This window comes from Lampris incognitus, chromosome 1 (genome assembly GCF_029633865.1).
Source record: "Lampris incognitus isolate fLamInc1 chromosome 1, fLamInc1.hap2, whole genome shotgun sequence".
In the NCBI taxonomy this organism is placed as follows: Eukaryota; Metazoa; Chordata; class Actinopteri; order Lampriformes; family Lampridae; genus Lampris; species Lampris incognitus.
In genome coordinates, this window is record NC_079211.1 from 127,586,761 (window position 1) to 127,607,513 (window position 20,753).

General features: G+C 43.1%; 1 protein-coding gene across 1 annotated transcript in view; it reads left to right on the forward strand.

The window, feature by feature from the left end:
* nsmfb (NMDA receptor synaptonuclear signaling and neuronal migration factor b) overlaps nt 1-19,731 on the forward strand; it is a 55,340-nt gene extending 35,609 nt beyond the window's left edge. Inside the window, exons 6-16 of the mRNA XM_056292525.1 lie at nt 525-593; nt 4,785-4,837; nt 5,800-5,889; nt 9,220-9,347; nt 10,358-10,441; nt 10,987-11,020; nt 11,390-11,460; nt 13,610-13,689; nt 14,460-14,562; nt 18,743-18,818; nt 19,634-19,731. Of these exons, the coding sequence (XP_056148500.1) occupies nt 525-593; nt 4,785-4,837; nt 5,800-5,889; nt 9,220-9,347; nt 10,358-10,441; nt 10,987-11,020; nt 11,390-11,460; nt 13,610-13,689; nt 14,460-14,562; nt 18,743-18,818; nt 19,634-19,731 (886 nt within the window). The remainder of the gene's footprint in view (nt 1-524; nt 594-4,784; nt 4,838-5,799; nt 5,890-9,219; nt 9,348-10,357; nt 10,442-10,986; nt 11,021-11,389; nt 11,461-13,609; nt 13,690-14,459; nt 14,563-18,742; nt 18,819-19,633) is intronic.
* The last annotated feature ends 1,022 nt before the right edge of the window (nt 19,732-20,753 follow it).

Sequence of the window (20,753 nt, forward strand, 5' to 3'; positions counted from 1 at the left end):
TGGCAACTTTGGCAGTCCTACTGTATGTTCTATGGCTCAATGTCTGTCCAAGCTTGGGATCCCTGTGTGTGTGTGTGTGTGTGTGTGTGTGTGTGTGTGTGTGTGTACAAGTTTCCACAGTGTCTGCCTCTTGTGGATTACACGTACCTGTGACTGCTGACTCTAACCTGCAATGCTTACCAAACTGCTCACTAACCTTTAGAAAAAAAAACCTCAGCCCTGACCCTTCACCTTTGACCCTTCAGTAGAGCTTGACCTTTATGCTCAGTCCTAACTGGATCAAATGGCCTGACTGAAATCATTCATAACGGTTTAGGTTTAAATCAGGCCAAAAACGATAAGGAACTAATTAGTTAGCAGCTTTTGGCTTCCGGTGGGTTTCAGCACATAAAGAAAACAATGATGTGACCTCTAGGGGTCAGTTTGATTTCAGTCCAACACTGTTTGAGACTGGATCAGGCCTGCCTCACATTTCAGTACCTCTCTTCCCCTGATCCACTTAACGTTTTGACACGTCCTGGCAGGGCTTTCCGAGGCATTGCTGAGAGAAAGAGGCGGAAAAGAGAACAGGAGGCAACGGCCATGATAGAGAGGTACCGTGTCCTGGCTGTGCTGTTCTGTCCTGTGCTGTGTCAAACCCCCTTGTTACAATTATTAAAACCATAAGAACACACCCACACACACACACACACACACACACATATATACTTAAAAAGAAAAAAAAGCCCATTCCCCTCCATATTCAACAATGTTAACTTACCGATCTACTGTACACCTGTTTTCCAGTGACCCTGATAACCAGTTTGTTAAAGTAGACACTTAACTCTCTCCTGATGAGAAGTGGTTTTGATACTGTGTTTGTGGGTTTGTGCGTGTATCTGTGTGTGTGTTTGCATGTATTGGTCAAGTCTGTGGTTCGTACCCACCACACAGATGCCCCAACTTTTTCTTTGCAGGCTACCACTGTTTTCAGGGCTGACATAAACTATCACAGTGGATATCAAAGCACATATCAAAGTGGATCGTATCAAACTGAACCATTAGTTAAAGACACATCAAAGAAGGTTGAATCAGTTCATCTGGATACAACGTTTATTGACAGATACATTTCATCCCTCATCTAAGTGACCGCTTCAGTCTCAGCTGACTGCCGGTATCCCCACCCTTATAAACAATACAGTCGCATAACGACCGAAACCAGCAACCAGTTTCATAGGCAAATATGGGTGTGACCATTAACTAGAGTTTCAGCGGCCATGTGTACCATTCACAGAGGATATGGGAATGTTTCCAATCACAGCATTGTAACATGGTGACAGATGTACTTTTAACCCCCCCCCCTCGGTTCAGGGATGGTCGTTCCCTATTAACTAGTTATATAGATAGTGTAATTCAATCAGAAAAATATTGATTAATGCTTTTATGAAAATAATGTCCAAATCGATAGTTGGTTGCCGAATGATCTGACTGAAGGTTATAGTTTAACCACTGTTTGTATTTACCATTACGTCACTGCTGCCCTCCAGGGCCAACACTCACGATCACGTTGTCTGACAGGGTGTTTGACAGTATTACCCTCCCCCATGGTTTTTATTTGGCCACGTGGAGGCATTTTGACAATGAGCACTTATTGAGTTTCCCATATAAACTGCTGAACCTCTAGTTCCTGGTCACTAACGATGCCCCCACCCCACCTCCTCGCTGGTGTGCAGCTTCCACAGGCCCCGGGACATCATTCTCTGGTACGGCCCTCGGTGGCAGGTTTAATCAATGTTCGTCATCGGACGAAACACTGGAGTGTGAAGGGGGTCCATCAATATGGAGCTGGAGCTCCCTGCCAGGCAGCGCGCGGTCAGAGTGAATGAGCCAGTCGATACCTGGCAGCAGCAGGCTCATTTCCTCAGAGGCCGAAATGTGCTGTTGTTTTTTATGGCCTGCCTCTGCATGTGTCACAGGCTTGTAAGACTGGTGAAAATTGTTTTTTTTTCTTTCTGTAATTGTTTTTTCTTTTGTGAAAATTGTAATGCTGTATGCTGTACTATATGTACGCACAGCCCATTCTGGCATTCAGGATGCCTGCTTTATATAGAAAGGTACACCACGCTTAGTTTCACAAATCGAATGTTGTGTGTTTGAACAAGCAAGTTGTTTTATTTGTTGGGGATGTGTAAAGGTCATGATGGGATTAGTGCCGGTGCAAGAGTATGTGCACGCTCACACACACACACACACACACACACACACACACACACACACACACACACACACACACACACACACACACACACAAATATGAATTTGACTTGGCAAGGGAGAGTTTGAAAGATGTATTCACTCATAATGAAAAACACACAGCTCACCACTCTGACTGATGGAGCCCTATCTGAGTTATTCCTCTGCATAAGACTGTTCCCTCACTATTAGTGGAATAATTACCCAATAGTTTAGATTACTGCAGCTTTCCTGACAACGTTTTATTATGTGAGCCTTAAGAGTATTGGAAATGGTTTGTATAATTCAAGAAAAATAATGCATGATGACAATTGGACTAGTACAATACAGTGGTGTTATACTGCATCTTGCTTTGACGCTTTAATTTACGATGCTGACAGTTGCCCAAAGCGATGAAATTGGGATCACGTATCTCGATCGTCTCCATTGTCTCTATCCCCTAAAGACTGTACACTTGTGCAGGCTACTGGAGTTTTGCTGTAGTTTATATAGTCTGTATTATAAGTGGTCTGTTTTCCATGCTGCACCGCTCGAGTACCTGACTCAGACAGTGACAAAGCTAAGGGCGACTGAGAAAGTGGTTGTACAATAACACTGAAGTCAGACAAACACTGACGAATAACAAAAAAGCTGCAGTTAACATCACTTTTCCCACTCTTCACCACTTTTAGTGCAATGTTGTTGTTTTTTTTAGTTTTTTTTTTTACTGTCACTCTGCTGCCCTCATTCATTTTTCATTTTTTCTCTCTCCTCATCCTTTTTAGCTGGTATGTTCTGCCTCTTCGACTAGGTCCACCTTTTTATGGCCTCAGATGGATTAGGAGAGTGAGAGGCTCTTGTAAAAGCTCCATATGTTTCAATACTAAATAAGAACTATGCAGTTGTAAGGTCGGGCACTACAGCGTCACAAAAGTGAGAACAAATGGAGAGAAATGGAAGGGAGGAGTGGCTGAGAGTCAGCTTAAAGTTGGACTGAAATCAAAACACCAATATTCTTTAACATCCCCTGTTACATTAATCATCATGAATTTTATATTGTCTCTTTTCACTGAGAAAAAATAAAGTAGATAAATACATAAGAATATAAGTATAAAAGGTAGAATTCAGTTTCTCTATTCTTCTCTTTTTAAAGTGCAACCTCTCCCCCAAGGTTGAGCCTAACGCCACCCATTGCATAATTTCAAAGAATGCTAAAAAGTGGGCAAAATGCTGAGAGGGGGGTGAGGAGGGGCCGAGGAGGAGGAGGGTGGGTTGGGATGGGGGGGCATGGATTTGTGAGGCAGGGGTTGTTCAGTGACATCCCCTGGCCAGGGAAAAATGGAGAACGACACTGCATTACAAGGCACCCATGCCACACAGGACTCTTTTGAGGTGGAGGACCTTTCCCCTCCGAAATTCCCTTAAGCGGACATTAGTGTCGGCTCGCAGTGCGATTGCTCCCCCAGTTGCCATGCATTCGGTAAGAAATGTCAATATTAGCGGGCGGCATGGTGGCGCAGTGGTTAGCGCAGTCGCCTCACAGCAAGAAGGTCCCGGGGTCGTCCAACATTTGGGGTCGTCCCAGGTCGTCCTCTGTGTGGAGTTTGCATGTTCTCCTTGTGTCTGCGTGGGAGAACATGACAGGACACCTATATGTCCTGTCAGACCTGAACCTAGTTTTTTGGCACTTACTTGCGTTGTTGTCTCCTGACTAGATCCTTGCTTGTGTTGTATTAACTCTTAGATATACGTCGCTTTGGATAAAAGCTTCTACTAAATGAAATTGTAACATTATACAAAAAAATTGCTGAATGTTATTGTGCCATGTTCAAGGTGTGTCGACGATGAAAAGTTAAATCTGAGTACTGATTTCAGTCTGTTAAAGGTTAGAATCGAGTCCCTGACTCCTGGCGAGGTAACCTAAAGTATTAGCTCTAATGAACCCGAGGCCTTCAAAGCTACTCCGTGTGTCAGCTGAGCTTGCTTATTGCTGCTTACCAAATTAGGCCAGTCTATTTAAGCTGTCAAACTCACTTGCTGGTTTTCTGTCTCTGCCTGCCCTGCTGACAAGGTGTTTTCAGCGGTTGCTGCTTGCAGCTGAGGCTGGCTTTCACCTAGCTGACACTTCCCCAGCATCAAGCTGTGGGTCCCACTGAGAAGGGGCCACATTAGCTCGCGACATGCTCACATATTTTTGCTGTCTTTATAATGCTTTGCAGGGAATGATAAGAAACAGCCTTGCTATCAAAATAAAATCTTGATCTCAGTAAAAGAAAAAATGTTCCAATTTCAGTGCACCTACTCCAGTGCTTTGCACCAATTCTTGTCTGATGTGTGTTGCCAAATGTTTTAGATGAATTTTTTGAGTTTAATATGGTTTGGTTGAATAACTTCAAACACTCATCCTATTAGGAATTGAGTGCTGTGCATTGACTGACTGCAGCCCTGATTAGGACTCCATCATATCTCTCCTCTTTTTTCAGTATGCTGAATATATTCTGTTTTACAATCTGTTGCCGACCCCATCACTTTATCTCCCTCTCTCTTTCTCTCTCCCTTCCTTCAATGCCTAGAAATTTCCGGAAACACCTAAGGATGGTGGGCAGCCGGCGGATGAAGGCCCAGAGTAAGTCATGTCAGTGTGTCTGTATCTGTATGTGCTTAATTGTGCAAGTTTGCACATGTGTTGACATGCAGACTTTTTTGTGCACATGTATGTGTTCCTACTGTGTGTGCAACACAACATGTGTTTGTCATTACAGATGTGCTCTAGACCCCTAGTGCTCCACGAATAGCATCTTGCATACCTGTTTTTGTGTTGCACATACAGTAAGGACACATGCATGGTTTCCCTACTGTATGTGCATCACAACATCTGTGTTTATCATTACAGATACGTAGACCCCTAGTGCTCCACCAATAGCATGTTGCATGCTGCACCTCTGTGTATGCATATGAGTCATTTGGAAAGTGAGGGATCCCTGTGAATTTGTGTAAACGTGTTTATACATGTGTCTTCAATGTGATAGTGTGTGACTACATGTATGCACATATTATTACTGAGTATGCATGTATGCCAATATGCACTCTTTAAAAGGATGTGTTGTTTTTAAGTAATCTGTATTATTTGAAAAGCCTTCTTTATTTTACTTTTTCATATTGTAGCCACTCTCAGATCTGAGCCCCAGGACTCACAACACTGCTGTTTTTGTTTTTTTCCATTATGTTTAGAATTCGAGCCATCTAATCTGGGAGAGTTTGAACCTGGCACATTTGGTGAATTTCATTAATTGCCTGCCAGAATAGGGAAAAAAATCAGCTGTACTCGAGGGCCAAAAGACCGCAGTTGAGAACGATTTAAGCACACCGAATCTGAACTGCAACACAAATTATCGTGCTGTTATTAGTGTGATGTTGGACATAGCGTACAACACACACATTAACCCAAACTTGTCACAGGGATACTAAAATGTTGCTTTTTTAAGAGTTTGGGTTCATATAGCTTCTGGTGACAGTTGTGTGTAAGTGTGTGTGTGTGTGTGTGTGTGTGTGTGTGTGTGTGACCATCTATTTCCCTGACTTCATCAGCCTTCGCCGATCGTCGGGCCAAGAGTTTTAGCCGCTCATGGAGTGATCCCACCCCTGTCAAGCCTGAGTCGCTGCATGACTCAAGAGACAGTGAGTCTATGTTCTCTCACTCGCACACACACACCAGTAAAGACACACACACATACACACACACACACACACGTATGTATGTATATATATATATATATATGTGTGTGTGTGTGTGTGTGTGTGTGTGTGTATCCTCCCTACAGCAACACTGTGGCCTCTAATATTGGAAAGCCATTTTTCGATCTTGTGGATGAGTACTTTATCCCAGACAATCAATTAAGAAAAATATTGAACAGGAACACAGTCAAAATGAGCTACAGCTGCATGCCAAATGTTCAGCAGGTTATTTCATCCCACAACACAAGCGTCATGGCCAAGGCACAGACCCCCTCAATGCAGCCAAACACCACCAACTGCAACTGCCATGCTAAAGCACCGTGCACTCTTGAAAGAAAATGCCAGACAGAGGGAGTCATCTACCACGCATCAGTGACAAGAGAAGACAACTGCAAAGTGGAAACTTACATTACACTAACAGAGGGCCCTTTTAGAATTAGGTTTAACACCCATATGAGTAGCTTCAGGAATGAGCATGCAAGAAGTGCAACGGCCTTAAGCCACCACATTTGGTCATTGGTAGACAAGAATATTAATTTCTCTATTTCCTGGAAAATCCTCACGAAGAACAATGCATTATTTGCAAGCCTGATATGTCCACCTTGAGCAGGAGAAATGACTTGGCCACCAGCTGTAGACAGAAAAAAATATCTGCTTTGTAATTACAAGTAAAACAATGTCTTTATTATCCCCCCTCCATTAGATGATACACGTGACATTAATTAGATATTATATTTTTATATTTTAACTGTCTGCCCTTTCAACTGTACCTCAACACCACTCCACTATATGATATATGTAGAGTACATCCGGAAAGTATTCACACCCCTTCACTTTCCCCACATTTTGTTATGTTACAGCCTTATTCCAAAATGGATTAAATTCCTTTTTTCCCTCATCAATCTACACACAATACCCCATAATGACAATGCGAAAAAGGTTTTGCAGAAATGTTTGCAAATTTATTAAAAATAAAAAACTGAAATATTGCATGTACATAAGTATTCACACCCTTTACTCAGTACTTGGTTGAGGCACCCTTGGCAGCTATTACAGCCTCAAGTCTTCTTGGGTATGAAGCTACAAGCTTGGCACACCTATATTTGGGGTATTTCTCCCATTCTTCTCTGCAGATCCTCTCGAGCTCTGTAAGGTTAGATGGGGAGCGTTGCTGCACAGCTATTTTCAGGTCTTTCCAGGGATGTTCAATGGGGTTCAAGTCTGGGCTCTGGCTGGGCCACTCAAGGACATTCACAGACTTGTCCCGAAGCCCTTCCTTCGTTGTCTTGGCTGTGTGCTTAGGGTCGTTGTCGTGTTGAAAGGTAAACCTTCGCCCCAGTCTGAGGTCCTGAGCACTCTGGAGCAGGTTTTCATAAAGGATCTCTCTGTACTTTGCTCCATTCATCTTTCCCTCGATCCTGACTAGTCTCCCAGTTCCTGCCGCTGAAAAACATCCCCACAGCATGATGCTGCCACCACCATGCTTCACTGTAGGGATGGTATTAGCAAGGTGATGAGAGGTGCTTGGTTTCCTCCAGACGTGACGTTTGGCATTCAGACCAAAGAGTTCAATCTTCAGACCAGAGAATCTTGTTTCTCATGGTCTGAGAGTCCTTTAGGTACTTTCTGGCAAACTCCAAGTGGGCTGTCATGTGCCTTTTACTGAGCAGAGGCTTCCGTCTGGCCACTCTACCATAAAGGCCTGATTGGTGAAGTGCTGCAGAGATGGTTGTCCTTCTGGAAGGTTCTCCCATCTCCACAGAGGAACGCTGGAGCTCTGTCAGAGTGACCATTGGGTTCTTGGTCACCTCCCTGACCAAGGCCCTTCTCCCCCGATTGCTCAGTTTGGCTGGGCGGCCAGCTCTAGGAAGAGTCCCGGTGGATCCAAACTTCTTCCATTTACGAATGATGGAGACCACTGTGTTCTTTGGGACCTTCAAAGCTGTAGAAATATTTTGTACCCTTCCCCAGATCTGTGCCTCGATACAATCCTTTCTCGGAGGTCTACAGACAATTCCTTTGACTTCATGGCTTGGTTTCTGCTCTGACATGCACTGTCAACAGTGGGACCTTATATAGACAGGTGTGTGCCTTTCCAAATCATGTCCAATCAATTGAATTTACTATGGGTGGACTCCAATCAAGATGTAGAAACATCTCAAGGATGATCAGTGGAAACAGGATGAACCTGAGCTCAATTTTTAGTGTCATAGCAAAGGGTGTGAATACTTATGTACATGCAATATTTCAGTTTTTTATTTTTGATAAATTTGCAAAAATTTCTACAAAACCTTTTTCACTTTGTCATTATGGGGTATTGTGTGTAGATAGATGAAAAAAAAAGAGAATTTATTCCATTTTGGAATAAGGCTGTAACATAACAAAATGTGGGGAAAGTGAAGGGGTGTGAATACTTTCCGGATGCACTGTATATTTACTCCATTTGACGATACTTTGTTATATTTTAAATGTATGCTATTTCAACAGTGCCCTGGAGCTTTAAATCCTTGCTTTTTCAAAACAAACCCCAACCCCAACCAATGGTGGGATAGAAAACATTACAACCAATATAATATATATATATATATATATATATATATATATATATATATATATATGTATATATATGTATATGTGTATATATATATGTATATGTATATATATGTATATGTATATATATATGTATATATATATATATATATGTATATGTATATGTATGTATGTATGTATGTATGTGTATATATATATATATATATATATATATATACACACACATACATACACATCCACTGGCTTTCTCAGTGTAGATCTGTAGACTGTGTTGCTGTCTGTCCTTCTGTGTATAGTAACCTTAATCATAGAAGCAGTCCCTGTGTGTGTGTGTGTGTGTGTGTGTGTGTGTGTGTGTGTGTGTGTGTGTGTGTGTGTGTGTGTGTGTGTGTGTGTGCGCGCGCGCACGCCGTATTGATGTACCAGTCATTCACATGACCGTCTTCATGTCGCTGTTCAACCTTTTGTCCATCAGCCTGTCGCTCACTGTGGTAGCTGGCTGTTTGTGAAAGACGTGCTATTGTGTTGTTGTGTGTCCTGTCCTTTTTTGTGCCCCCTCCTCGTCCTTTGTGAGAAAAGCCAGGTGCACTGCTTTTGATTGGGCCGCTACCCTCTCTAATCCTCTTTGTGTGGTATTCTTTCATTTTACTTTTTGATTGTGTGTCAATGAATGCTTGCGCGTGTGTGTGTGTGTGTGTGCGTGCGTGCGTGCGTGCGTGTCAGGTGGAGACCTGCAGACCTCATCTGGGACTCTAGATGAGGAGCTGAGTGAGAATGCTGACTGGGGGGAGGAGAGAGAGATGGAGAGAGCAGCTTGCGAAGGCGACGACTTTATCCCACCCAAAATCATGGTTAGTTCAAAACAACACAACTCACCACTACAGCAGAATCCCATTCCTGGATGAACTATGACCTATTTGACTTATTTGTACATTCTGGACTTTCTGGAACATCCCTAAGATTTTTTTTTTAGTTTTTCCATGAGTTAGATGGACCTGCCCCATGACCCAATTTTGGTTCACAACCCAGATTGTTAAAAAAAACAAACTGTTTTAGCCAGCTGTGTGCTGTCGCAAAAATACACAATCTGTCAGCCAGTTATTATCAAATTATTACTTATTTTTGTGCAAAAGACAAATTAACTGAGCATGTTAACATAATAACATTGCAAAAACGAGCAGCAGAAAAACAAAAAGAGGGACCCAGGTAGCATAGCAGTCTATTCCATTGCCTACCAACATGGAGATCGCCGGTTCGAATCCCTGTTTTACCTCTGGCATGGTCGGGCAGACACAATTAGCCGTGTCTGTGGGTGGGAAGCAGGATGTGGGTATGTGTCCTGGTCACTGCGCTAGCGCCTCCTCTGGTCAGTGGGGGCGCCTGTTCAGGGGGGAGGGGTAACTGAGGGGAATAGCATGATTCTCCCACGCGCTATGTCCTTCTGGTGAAACTCCTCACCGTCAGGTGAAAAGAAGCGGCTGGTGACTCCACATGTATCGGAGGAGGCATGTGGTAGTCTGCAGCCCTCCCTGGATCAGCAGAGGGGGTGGAGCAGCAACCGGGACGGCTCGGAAGAGGGGGGGAATTGGCCAAGTGCAACTGGGGGAAAAAATGGGTCAAAAATCCCCCCTTCCCAAAAAAAAGAAAAAGATACCCATTCCTTTGCAAGATCTGATAAAAGGGGGCACATTAGAGTCTGCTAAGGTTTCCCAGTAGATTCGGGTCTGAACTTTTTTCCTTCATTCATTTAGAAACCATTATCCAGGACATGAATAAATCACTTTCAGTCTGGTAATATGCAGAAACCATTGCTAGCAAGGCTTTGATTTGAGGTTTCTTTACATATTCCTCCTTTCCTCAGCTGATATCTTCCAAGGTGCCGAAGGCTGAATACGTTCCCAACATCATCCGTCGGGACGACCCCTCCATCATCCCCATTCTCTATGTGCGTACCTCTGCTTACCATTACATTTACAGGGCTGGCAGTAACTGCTGCTGCTGTCAAGAGTGACCTCTCACGACGGCAGCCGCTGAATAAGCCTCAAGTCATCACTACTGGAGATAGTAATGATAAGGGTCAAAGTCACACTGCCTTTAAAACATAAACGTAAAACATAACCCCCGTGTATTCAGCCTGAACGTTCACCTTTTTGCAAGAACGTTCATATTTTTCATTGATGGGGCGCTTGAGTTATGACTCCAGTGCTACTTACTATTGGTTTTGTGTTGACAGGTTTTCTTTTGCTAAGTTAATTTCCTGTGAGACGGTTTTGTTTTGGAGAATAGATTTAACTCATCTTTTCAAGCATACATTCAGATGTAATAAAAATAAAACGGCGCTGTTTTGAAAATGGTCTGTAAATGAAATTTGACCGTATCAGTAGATCTAAATGAACAGTAGCGCTTGTTCACTTTGATTCAATAAATTGTCATTCAGCTGCGAAGAAATCAGGTTTCATAAATAATTTCCTCATTATCTTCTATTTAAAGGACCATGAACACGCTACATTTGATGACATCCTTGGTGAGTCATGTGTGTGTGTGTGTGTGTCTGTGTGTGTGTGTGTTTTTACACCCTTGTACTCATGAATCTCATTGTGATGATGTTGCAAAGGTAATTGGCATAGAGATGACTCACTGTTTTTATCTTTGTGCACTTGAGTGACTGTGTGTGTGGGGGGTTGGGGGTGGTGGCGGTGATAAGTCTATGTGAATCTTGGGACTATCAGTTTACCTGCATCACCATATGGCAATGAGAAAGGGGGAAAAGTGAAACCTCTTCTCATTTCTCTCTTTCTCTCTCTCTCACACACACACTATTTCTTTCTCTTCCTTTCTCTTTCACTCAAATCATACTGTTTTCTCTCTGTCTGTCTGCTTCTCTGTCTTCCAGAGGAGATCGAGAAGAAGCTGAGTGCCTACAGAAAAGGCTGTAAAATCTGGAGTATGTTAATCTTCTGCCAGGTTTGTGTGAGAGGGCAGAGAAATGACGTCAGAGGACCATAACACCGTTATTTGGACACACCTTTCATTACAACTGTTTCAATCTACAATACCCTCCTGTTTACACCCCCACCACAGCCCTGCTGACTTGTTCTGTGGCGCTCCAGACTGAGGTGTCAATCAAAAGTGTTGACATGTATGCCGTTTGTCACTGCCCATTATTGTCTCCATAAATTCTCTCTGTGGGTGTAAATCTGGAGCTGGATAAACAGGAGCTCAAACGAATACCTACACTTTTGGCTATTTCATGCCACCTTTGGGCCTCAAGCAGCACATGAACATGTTTCTTTTCAAATTTATTTCTGATTTTTCCCTTTTTTCTCCCAATTTGGTGGCCAATTGATCCCTATTTTAATTCAAACACCCACCCTCGCACTGCATGCGTTCACCAACTGCATATCTCCGGCCGGCAGTCTCGAAGGAGACGCCTCCCTACTTTCGTGACAAGGCGACTCTAGGACGAACCACTGCTTTTTCCGACACCCAGAGACGCATTCATGTGGCGAACACAAGCCGACTCCGCCCCCCTCCCGAAGACAGCATTGCCAATTACTGCTGCTTCGTCAAGTCTGGCCATAGTCGGATCTGACAAATGAAAATTTTTCTTATTGAACAATTCATACAGACGTTTTACAGGAAGAATGATAATTATTGAGGTTTTTGGGAGTCAGATTTGTTGATATCTAACGAGAGCTCATGGGCATGTGCAAATTTTACACATGGGATCACATTAACCTCAGTGTTTCCTAGTAGCTTGTTTGGACTTAAAATTAGACAGTTGATGACATGATGGTCATAAATTACATTACATTACATTACATTACAGTGTCTACTGTTAGTACACAGTAATTACTAGTGCCATCTAATAATTAAATTGCATAGCTGATTTTGCAGAATATTTTGCACAGCCCAGTAATTTGATAAATGATTGACATTTAGAGAAAATCATAAGTGCCAAAAGCCAATTACCAATATTGATCAGCACAAACAAAATGTCAGACTATACTTATATAAGAACGAAGGTGGCCGATGTCTGCAACTGGCTGAGCTCACACAACGTGGGGATTTAGCACATGGAGCAGGGGCCGGTTCAATAACTTTTGCTCAGGGCAAGAAGTGACTCATAAGTCTGCAGAATCTCCTATTCTAGTTTTGTCACGCTTTAGACAAAGATAGCTTACAACCGACAGAGATTCTTTGCCATTCCCATGTGCATCCGGGTTTTTTCGGTGTTTGGCCTCTTATCTCCCATTCCAAAGGGAGATAAGCAATCATTCAAGTCAGTCGTCGACAAGTTGCATACTTCCTAATGTGCTGAATGCCATCAATTGGCTTTTTCTCTGAATACATTTTCCGTACATCGCACAGCAACAAATTATAGTGAAGCAGGGTTTATCTTAACCTCGCCCCCCCCCCCCCCCCCCAGTACCGTTGATGCTGCAGATTGCCCTCATACCTATTCAGGGTAAATCACCGGAAACGGCTGCTGATGTGAAAATGTAGAGGTTTCATATACAGCTGAACTGTTGTCCTTGTGTAGCTGTTCTCTCATCTCAATCAGTTTCACCTCGAACCGTTTTCATTTTACCTTATCAGCGCTACGCTAGAGGACACTGCATTAATCTCCGCTATTATTTCTTCCCACAGTCTTTGAGGTGGTAATGCGAACACCGCTGAATAACACGTGTTTTGTATTTGAACATGGTTACATATGATATGAAATTGCCCCTGAAAGGTTCTCCCCTTTCTTTTTTTCTGGGTGTGATTCAGCTTTGTGGATTTTTAGCCTTCCTACTTTGTTTTATATAGTCATCAATTCATGGTAATCATTTGTACCATGATCTAATTTTTTTTCATTTAGGAAGGCTTGGTGGTAATCAACAGTCCCACTTAAAAACGAATGAAATCCATGCTCCTTAATGTTTTGTAAACGAGTCGAAGTTTAATTTGACTATCTCTGTCCGAGAAGATATATGCACATTTTTACTAACAGAGTGATAAATTAGTCCCATTGAAGCTACACGTAGATGACTTATGTGATGCATTTAAGATTGAGATGATGTTTTTAGTCACAAAAATATTTTTTAATAGTGAGCAAATCCTTTCCCAGGGCGGTCCAGGGCATCTGTACCTACTGAAGAATAAAGTCGCCACCTTTGCAAAAGTGGAGAAAGAAGAAGACATGATCCAGTAAGAGATAATCCTTTCTGTGTGCAACCAAACTCATTTAGACATCTGTAACACGGCTGAATAAACGGTCATGAACCCAATACAGACTTTGATGTTTAGAAACAAACAAGACATGGGCGTCTGGGTAGTGCAGCAGTCTATTCCGTTGCTTACCAACACAGGGATCGCCAGTTCGAATCCCCATGTTACCTCCAGCTTGGTCGAACGTCCCTACGGACACATTTGGCCATGTCTGTCGGTGGGAAGCCGGATGTGGGTATGTGTCCTGATCGCTGAACTAGCGCCTCCTCTGGTCAGTCGGGGCGCCTGTTCGGGGGGGGGGGGGGACTGAGGGGAATAGCGTGATCTTCCCACGCATTACGTCCCCCTGGTGAAACTTCTCACTGTCAGGTGAAAGGAAGCGGCTGCTGACTCCACATGTAGCGGAGGAAGCATGTGGTAGTCTGCAGCCCTCCCCGGATCGGAAGAGGGGGTGGAGCAGCGACCAGGATGGCTCGGAAGAGCGGGGTAATTGGCCGGATACAATTGGGGAGAAAAAGGGGGAAAGAAAAGAAGTAATCAAGACAGCTGGCTCTTTATGACTGATCTTCAGCTGAAATAATTCTTTCTTCTGTCTTTCACAGTGGCGTGTATGGCACCGAGTTTAGCATTTCACCAAATAACATAAAATCATTTCACGTGTCTTACGAACACCGTTTTCATTTATTCTCCTGTTCTTTCCCCCTTTTCCAATTCTCAATTTTTTCTCCTCCTCTTTCATCCATGGCCAGGTTCTGGAGGCAGCTGAGCGGGCTGATGAGTAAACTGAACCCAGAGCCCAATCTCATTCACATTATGGGCTGCTATGTACTTGGGAGCGCTAATGGAGAAAAGGTAGCTGCATGGTTTGCCTCTGTGGGAAGTCTTAAAAAAATGAATAGATAAGTGAATGAATAAATAAATAAATCAGAAACAAACAAATGACAAAGTCACAACACAGCAACTATCTGTTATTTTGAGTCACTGAGACCTCAACAAACAAATGCTACCACACTCCACAAATTGGTGGATTCCTTAAATCATACATGCATACTTTTTTTTTGTAGGCACATGCTTACTTACAACTCACACACACACACACACACACACACACACACACACACACACACACACACATTTTTACACAATTGCACCCTTGCTCTTTCACATCCAGTGTTAGCCATAGGTTGCCTATACTCAAGTGCTGCCAAGTCACTTGAACGCTCAGCTGGCTTAACTTTTATTTTCTGGAAATGTGAGAACAATTCGTCACACATGTAAGTAAAATAGAGAAAAGGGGATAGTTTATTTTGCATGTAAGCAGTGAAAGGATGGGTGTGAGACTGATTTCCTGTCTGTCAACCCACATGGCCTTAGCCGCCACCTCATGGTGCCATGCTTCAGCGTTGACCCTGCTGCCATGCTGTCACACTGCACAGACGGGGAGGACATGGAGGAGGAAGATTTACACTCACACACACGCACACGCACACACGCACACGCACACACACACGCACACTCAACATTCCAGGGTGACAAGCGAATAGACTCCCTAATACCCACTTACTCCTTGATCATGCTTTACGCACATATACACACTGATACATGTGCACATATACCCAACCTTTAATCCCTCAGTGGTATCACATGCATCGCGACACACTTACCATTACACACACACACACACACACACACACACACACACACAGATGCATGAATACACACTCACAGAAACGCGCATACCATAAACATTCTTGCTTCCATCCACACCACCACACACACTGGGCTTCTGCTAGTGCACCCCGTGTTAACTCACTTTAACCGATAACGGAGAGTGATGGCCTACTTTCACCTTGTATCGCTCGGCCCCAACATACTGAATCGCCTTAATGTACAGCAGGCATGTTGTCCGAGCCACTCCGTCATCTTCTCCGCAGTGATTCTGCCGTGGAAACTGGAGCGTGTACAAGTCACAGGAGGAGGCAGTGAACAGGGAAGGGATTATCCGCTGCATTGAACAATCTTCCCCTGTGCCTCCTTTGAGCACCCTTACAAGCTCAGCTGGGTAGCTGAAATACTTTAGTCCTTCTAATAATAGACCTAGCTACCTTAAGAAAGATGGCACACTGGTTTTCAAGCCCATTTCTGACATCTCCATGAATACATAAATTCATTAATCTTCTATAAACCGAGACAATATGTCTGCAATAAGTTATTTTTATTAAGAGAAGTAGAATAATCTGTCACTGGGATCAATGACGTTGGTGCACAAAAGGACTAGAATAAACACAAAATGATATCACCTTTCATGATATTTGCAAGGTTGCATCAGTAGGTAGAACAGGCTATAAATTCTAAAAGTTAAGTTTACTGAAAAAAATTAGGAAACCGATTACCTTGGGAAAAGTACATAAATGAACTTAATTGTGTTAGTTATTAGTGTTAATTTTGTTATCAATAGTATGTGAAATTATTTTATCTGAAATTATTTCACATAACTTCACACAATTAAGTTCATTTACTTACTTTTCCCAAGGTAATCGGTTTCCTAATTTTTTTTTAAAGTAAACTTAACTTGTTAGAACTTACAGTGTGGAGAAATGTGGTTCCTCAACACCACAACTTAACTGTTGAGCCTTGTGGAGCTATTGTGAAGCTCATGTAGCCTGCCATCTGTAATTGTAGGGAGACAAATAGCTCCAATGAATAATACGTTTTTTCAGAAGTACAAGAGAAAATTAGATGAGATCCTATATATTGGCTAAACTTTATAACCTGCTGAACAGTTTCCCCTGCACTGACATTTGACATGCAGGACTCAATATTGAGAAGTTGACGATCAAGGCTTTTGGTGTGCCACTGTTGAGCCCCGGGAAATTGTTGGGGTTAAGCACCAGAGCAGGTAGCATTAGCAGCCATGTGGTTTTCCTGGGAAGGGGAAAGAGGAGGTTTAGCCTTTTGTGACCTTTGACCTTCCCTACAGAGCTCTGCCTGAGTCTCTCTAGAGAAGCCGTTTTACTCAAGTGCCATTTTTGAAACGCTGTCGGGCAATTAGCTCTTCACCAACAAGACTAGACGCCTATCTTTTACAATGGGGAGACGTCCATCTCTCAAGTTCTGAGACAGATACTGTCATTTACTCTTCATACTCAGGAACACGGTGGCAGCACGATGGCCCAGGGGTTAGCACTGTCGCCTCACAGCAAGAAGATCCTGGGTTTGAACCCCAGGGTTGTCCAACCTTGGGGGTCATCCCAGGTCGTCCTCTGTGTGGAGTTTGCATGTTCTCCCCATCTCTGTGGTAGGTTTTCTCCGGGTGCTCCAGTTTCCCCCATCGTTGGGGAAACCTTTGCCCTTGACCGAGGCATGGAAAGACGAACTGGAGTTGGTCCCAGGGCGCTGCATGGCGGCTGCCCACTGCTCCTAGCTACACAACTAGGGTGGGTTAAATGCAGCAAAAGAATTGCCCCACAGGGGATTAATAAAAGTAGTAAAAAAACAAAAAAACACTGCTAAATTGTACACAACATGGGTGTTAAAGTTTGTGTCAAAGGATGCTGTTTTCACAGAAAAAAGGTATTTTTTCCACCTTATTGAGGCTTGTATGTACGCATGTGCTATCCACCGCCTTGACATTTCCATGTGATCTGTCATGAATAACAGCGAATCTGAATGTGTGATTGGTGGATTTGCTTTATGATATGCTCCCGAGGGTGCTTCGATTGGCTAGTTTTGCTGACAGTGTGACTGCTCGGTCTTACGTTGTCAGTGGTGCCATCTTTAGCATTTCAAATATTCCTGCTTAAACTAAAAGACTGCACCATCTCCAGTATCATTCAAAATGTCTCTGGATTTACTTGTACTTTTCCTCTCACTCGCTGCTCCATTGTGGTCAGTGTCGATGAAGTAGCTCCAAAATATGTGCAATGTGTAACGTTTCTGTTCTTCCAAAGCATAACATGATTGGTAAATATCAGCAGGTCCCGCTGAATGGTAGTCACTGAGACAAAATAGTCTGTATCAGATTTCTGTATTTAGGAGTTTTTGTTGTTTAAAAGTCTCTGTTGCCATGTCAATAGATCAGTTTTTGCATCGATCAGTTTTTAGTCACTTTGCTGAATGATGCAGGTCAACATTCAGGAAGAAATTACACACTGCACGTTTGATAATGTGATGCAGAATAAAAGATCCACACCATTTAAAAAAAACAAACAAACACACATTTACTATAACTAAGATAAAAATAAGTTGTGCACTAGTTGTTTTTGAAGGATAGCAGGCAACTCTGTAGACGACGCAGTGGTTTGGCTAACTGGATGCTTTAAATCACGTTGAAACGGATTCATAAACCTCATTCATTACAAAATGGACGTGTCGCATTTCAGAGATTAGCTCCTCAAATGGTAATTTGCTGTGAGGCTCTTTGGGGCCATTGGAGTCTAGCCCAGGAGGGAGGAGGAGGCAGGAAGTGGGAGGAGCGGGTTAGAGATGAAACAACAACACAAACGACACAGGACAGGGTGGAGTGTAATGAAGTCTGACAGTTTTGGTCCAGGTTGCAGATGCACAAATGGACCGTGTGTAGATGCAAACATGTTCAGACGCACAGATACTCGTGCATTTGTGTGTATGCACGCATGCACATACACACACAAAAATAAAAAAACCCTCGGCTAGCGGGAGCTCAGTGAAGACATGGGCAGATTAACCCTGTGGTGCCAGCATACGCTTCAGTTTACTGGATAAGACGTGATGGACAGACAGCATCGCTGTGAGTTGTGTCCGTGCATGGTTGCTGTACTCTGAACAGCACACTGACATTTTCATTTAGTGTCAGCAGGAGAAAAACAAAACTCACTGGGGGAAAAAAAATCTAGTCCCTGGTTGCTGCATAAAGTTACCTCTCTTCATAACTAATAATCATTGGTATATTAGTATATTTGTTTGTTTAGCCTGGTGGCATTTTGAAAAGGACTTCCCCTCTCTAATTTCTCTCTTTCTTGCTCTGTTGCTCTCTCTCTCTTTCTCTCTGCAGCTGATTCAGAATCTGAAAAGGTTGATGAGACCCTACTCTGTTGAATTCAAGTCTCCACTAGAACTGTCTGCACAGGGTGGGTGTACTTCATACGTGTTTGCAAATTGTTATGCTGAAATACAGCTGCAGGTTGTGTGTGTATGTGTGGCTGTTCCTGTCTGTATATTGTGTAAATAGACATGTGCACATGCTCAACTAAATAAGCACAATAATACACACAGAAAAACTCATGCACGCATGCATGCACATATACACACAATGTATATGTATTGGACTTTTTGCACATGCATACACACACACACACATACACATGATCACTACATATACATGCACATACTATGTACAGTTTTGCTATTGATTTTCTTGCCATCTGCCCTCACAGTATCCCCATTGAAAGATAATGCTGGACATTAATCAGAGCTAGTAAGGCCGTCACTGATGAAGAATACGCATTAGGTTTTGTAAGCAGACACATATAAAGGAACTCTGTGAGGTTTGAACTCATCCATCATCTGTCATTTTCCTGACGTGTAATATGCCATGCCAATTATTCACGAGTTAAACGCTCATTACCGCTGTCAATGCGTTGTCCACTACTCTGCTGACGCACAACGATCTTCCTCTTCCCCCTCCTCCACTTGGTGCTTTCCCTCCTTTTTCCCCATCTCACACCTTCAACAAACCTCAAAGGGTCTTTGAGTGTGTCTTCATACACAATGTTTTGGGTGTTTTTTTCAGGGTTTAGAAAGATACATGAGATTTATGTCACTGTCACTAGACTGATGGTTGCCGATTTATTTATTTCAAATATATGACACAGAATAAGACCTGTACTACAAACCTTCTGCATGCAACCTGACCTCTTTGTGCTCTGCTCTCCTCTCCTCTCAGGTAAGGAGATGATTGAGATGTACTTTGACTTCCGTCTCTTTCGTCTGTGGAAGAGCCGCCAGCACTCGAAGCTGCTTGACTACGACGACCTGCTGTGAAGATGTTTCACTCTTCTGTCCAACGGCCAAACCAGCTGGTTATGTAATGCTTGAGCCCGCAATGTGTTAGGGCATGGTTGAGAGGCCCCTTGTGGCTAGCGCCCCCTATAGGAGAGCCCGAGCAGCGAGCGGTGCAAGCAAGCTGCTTTTAGTCCTGGAGACTTTTGTGTCCCCCCCCCACCCCCCCACCCATCTCTCCACTGAGGCCAGGGAGGTTGGTTAAAGCCACCATCATTGGGGAGGATATCCCCTCCACACACACAGACACCTCATCCTTCCCTCTGCCCACCGTCTGTTCTCACTATCTGCCAACCACATCTTTTCCCATCAGAGATGGAAAACGGGACGGTAGAAAAGGAGGAGACGCAAGAGATTTGTCCTGCTGTAGCCTAAATGTGTCAAAAGGGGAGCAGAGGAGGAGAGCGACTGCTGAGAGGAGCAAGAACTCTGACTCGGGTAGAGGAGGAAGAGACAGTGATGACTTTTTTTTCGCCTCCACCCGATCTTTCTGGTCTGTGTACGAGGAGGCGTGGGGATGAAAAGATGTTTTTTTTTTTTTGCATCCTTCTCCAGAGGGATTATTATAACATACGCATACAAATAAGTGTTTTCTGGAGCAGTAGAGAATAGATTTTCTGGTATCTCTTTACATGATATTAGTTAAATGAAACTATAACTTTTAGTATTATTACTACTATTATTATCACTATTACAACAAATAGATATGTTGTAGCGCTGAAACAGTTTTATTTTCAATTCAAATGTACTCACGTTTCTTATGGACTGTTGGATTAACTCAGGTTAACGCTTTTCTGTCATTTGATACTCTGAATGTTAACACTGTTAAATCATACAGCATACTGTAGATGGGAAATGAAGGCCTTCCACACCGCTAAGAGGTTTCTCATAGTCACTGTAAGCGGCTGATGCTCTGAGGTCAGGGACATCACAACTTCATGTGTACTTAATGTTTGGTGGGAAGGAGCAAACAGCTCAGAGATGTCTAAACTTTCTCTTTCAAG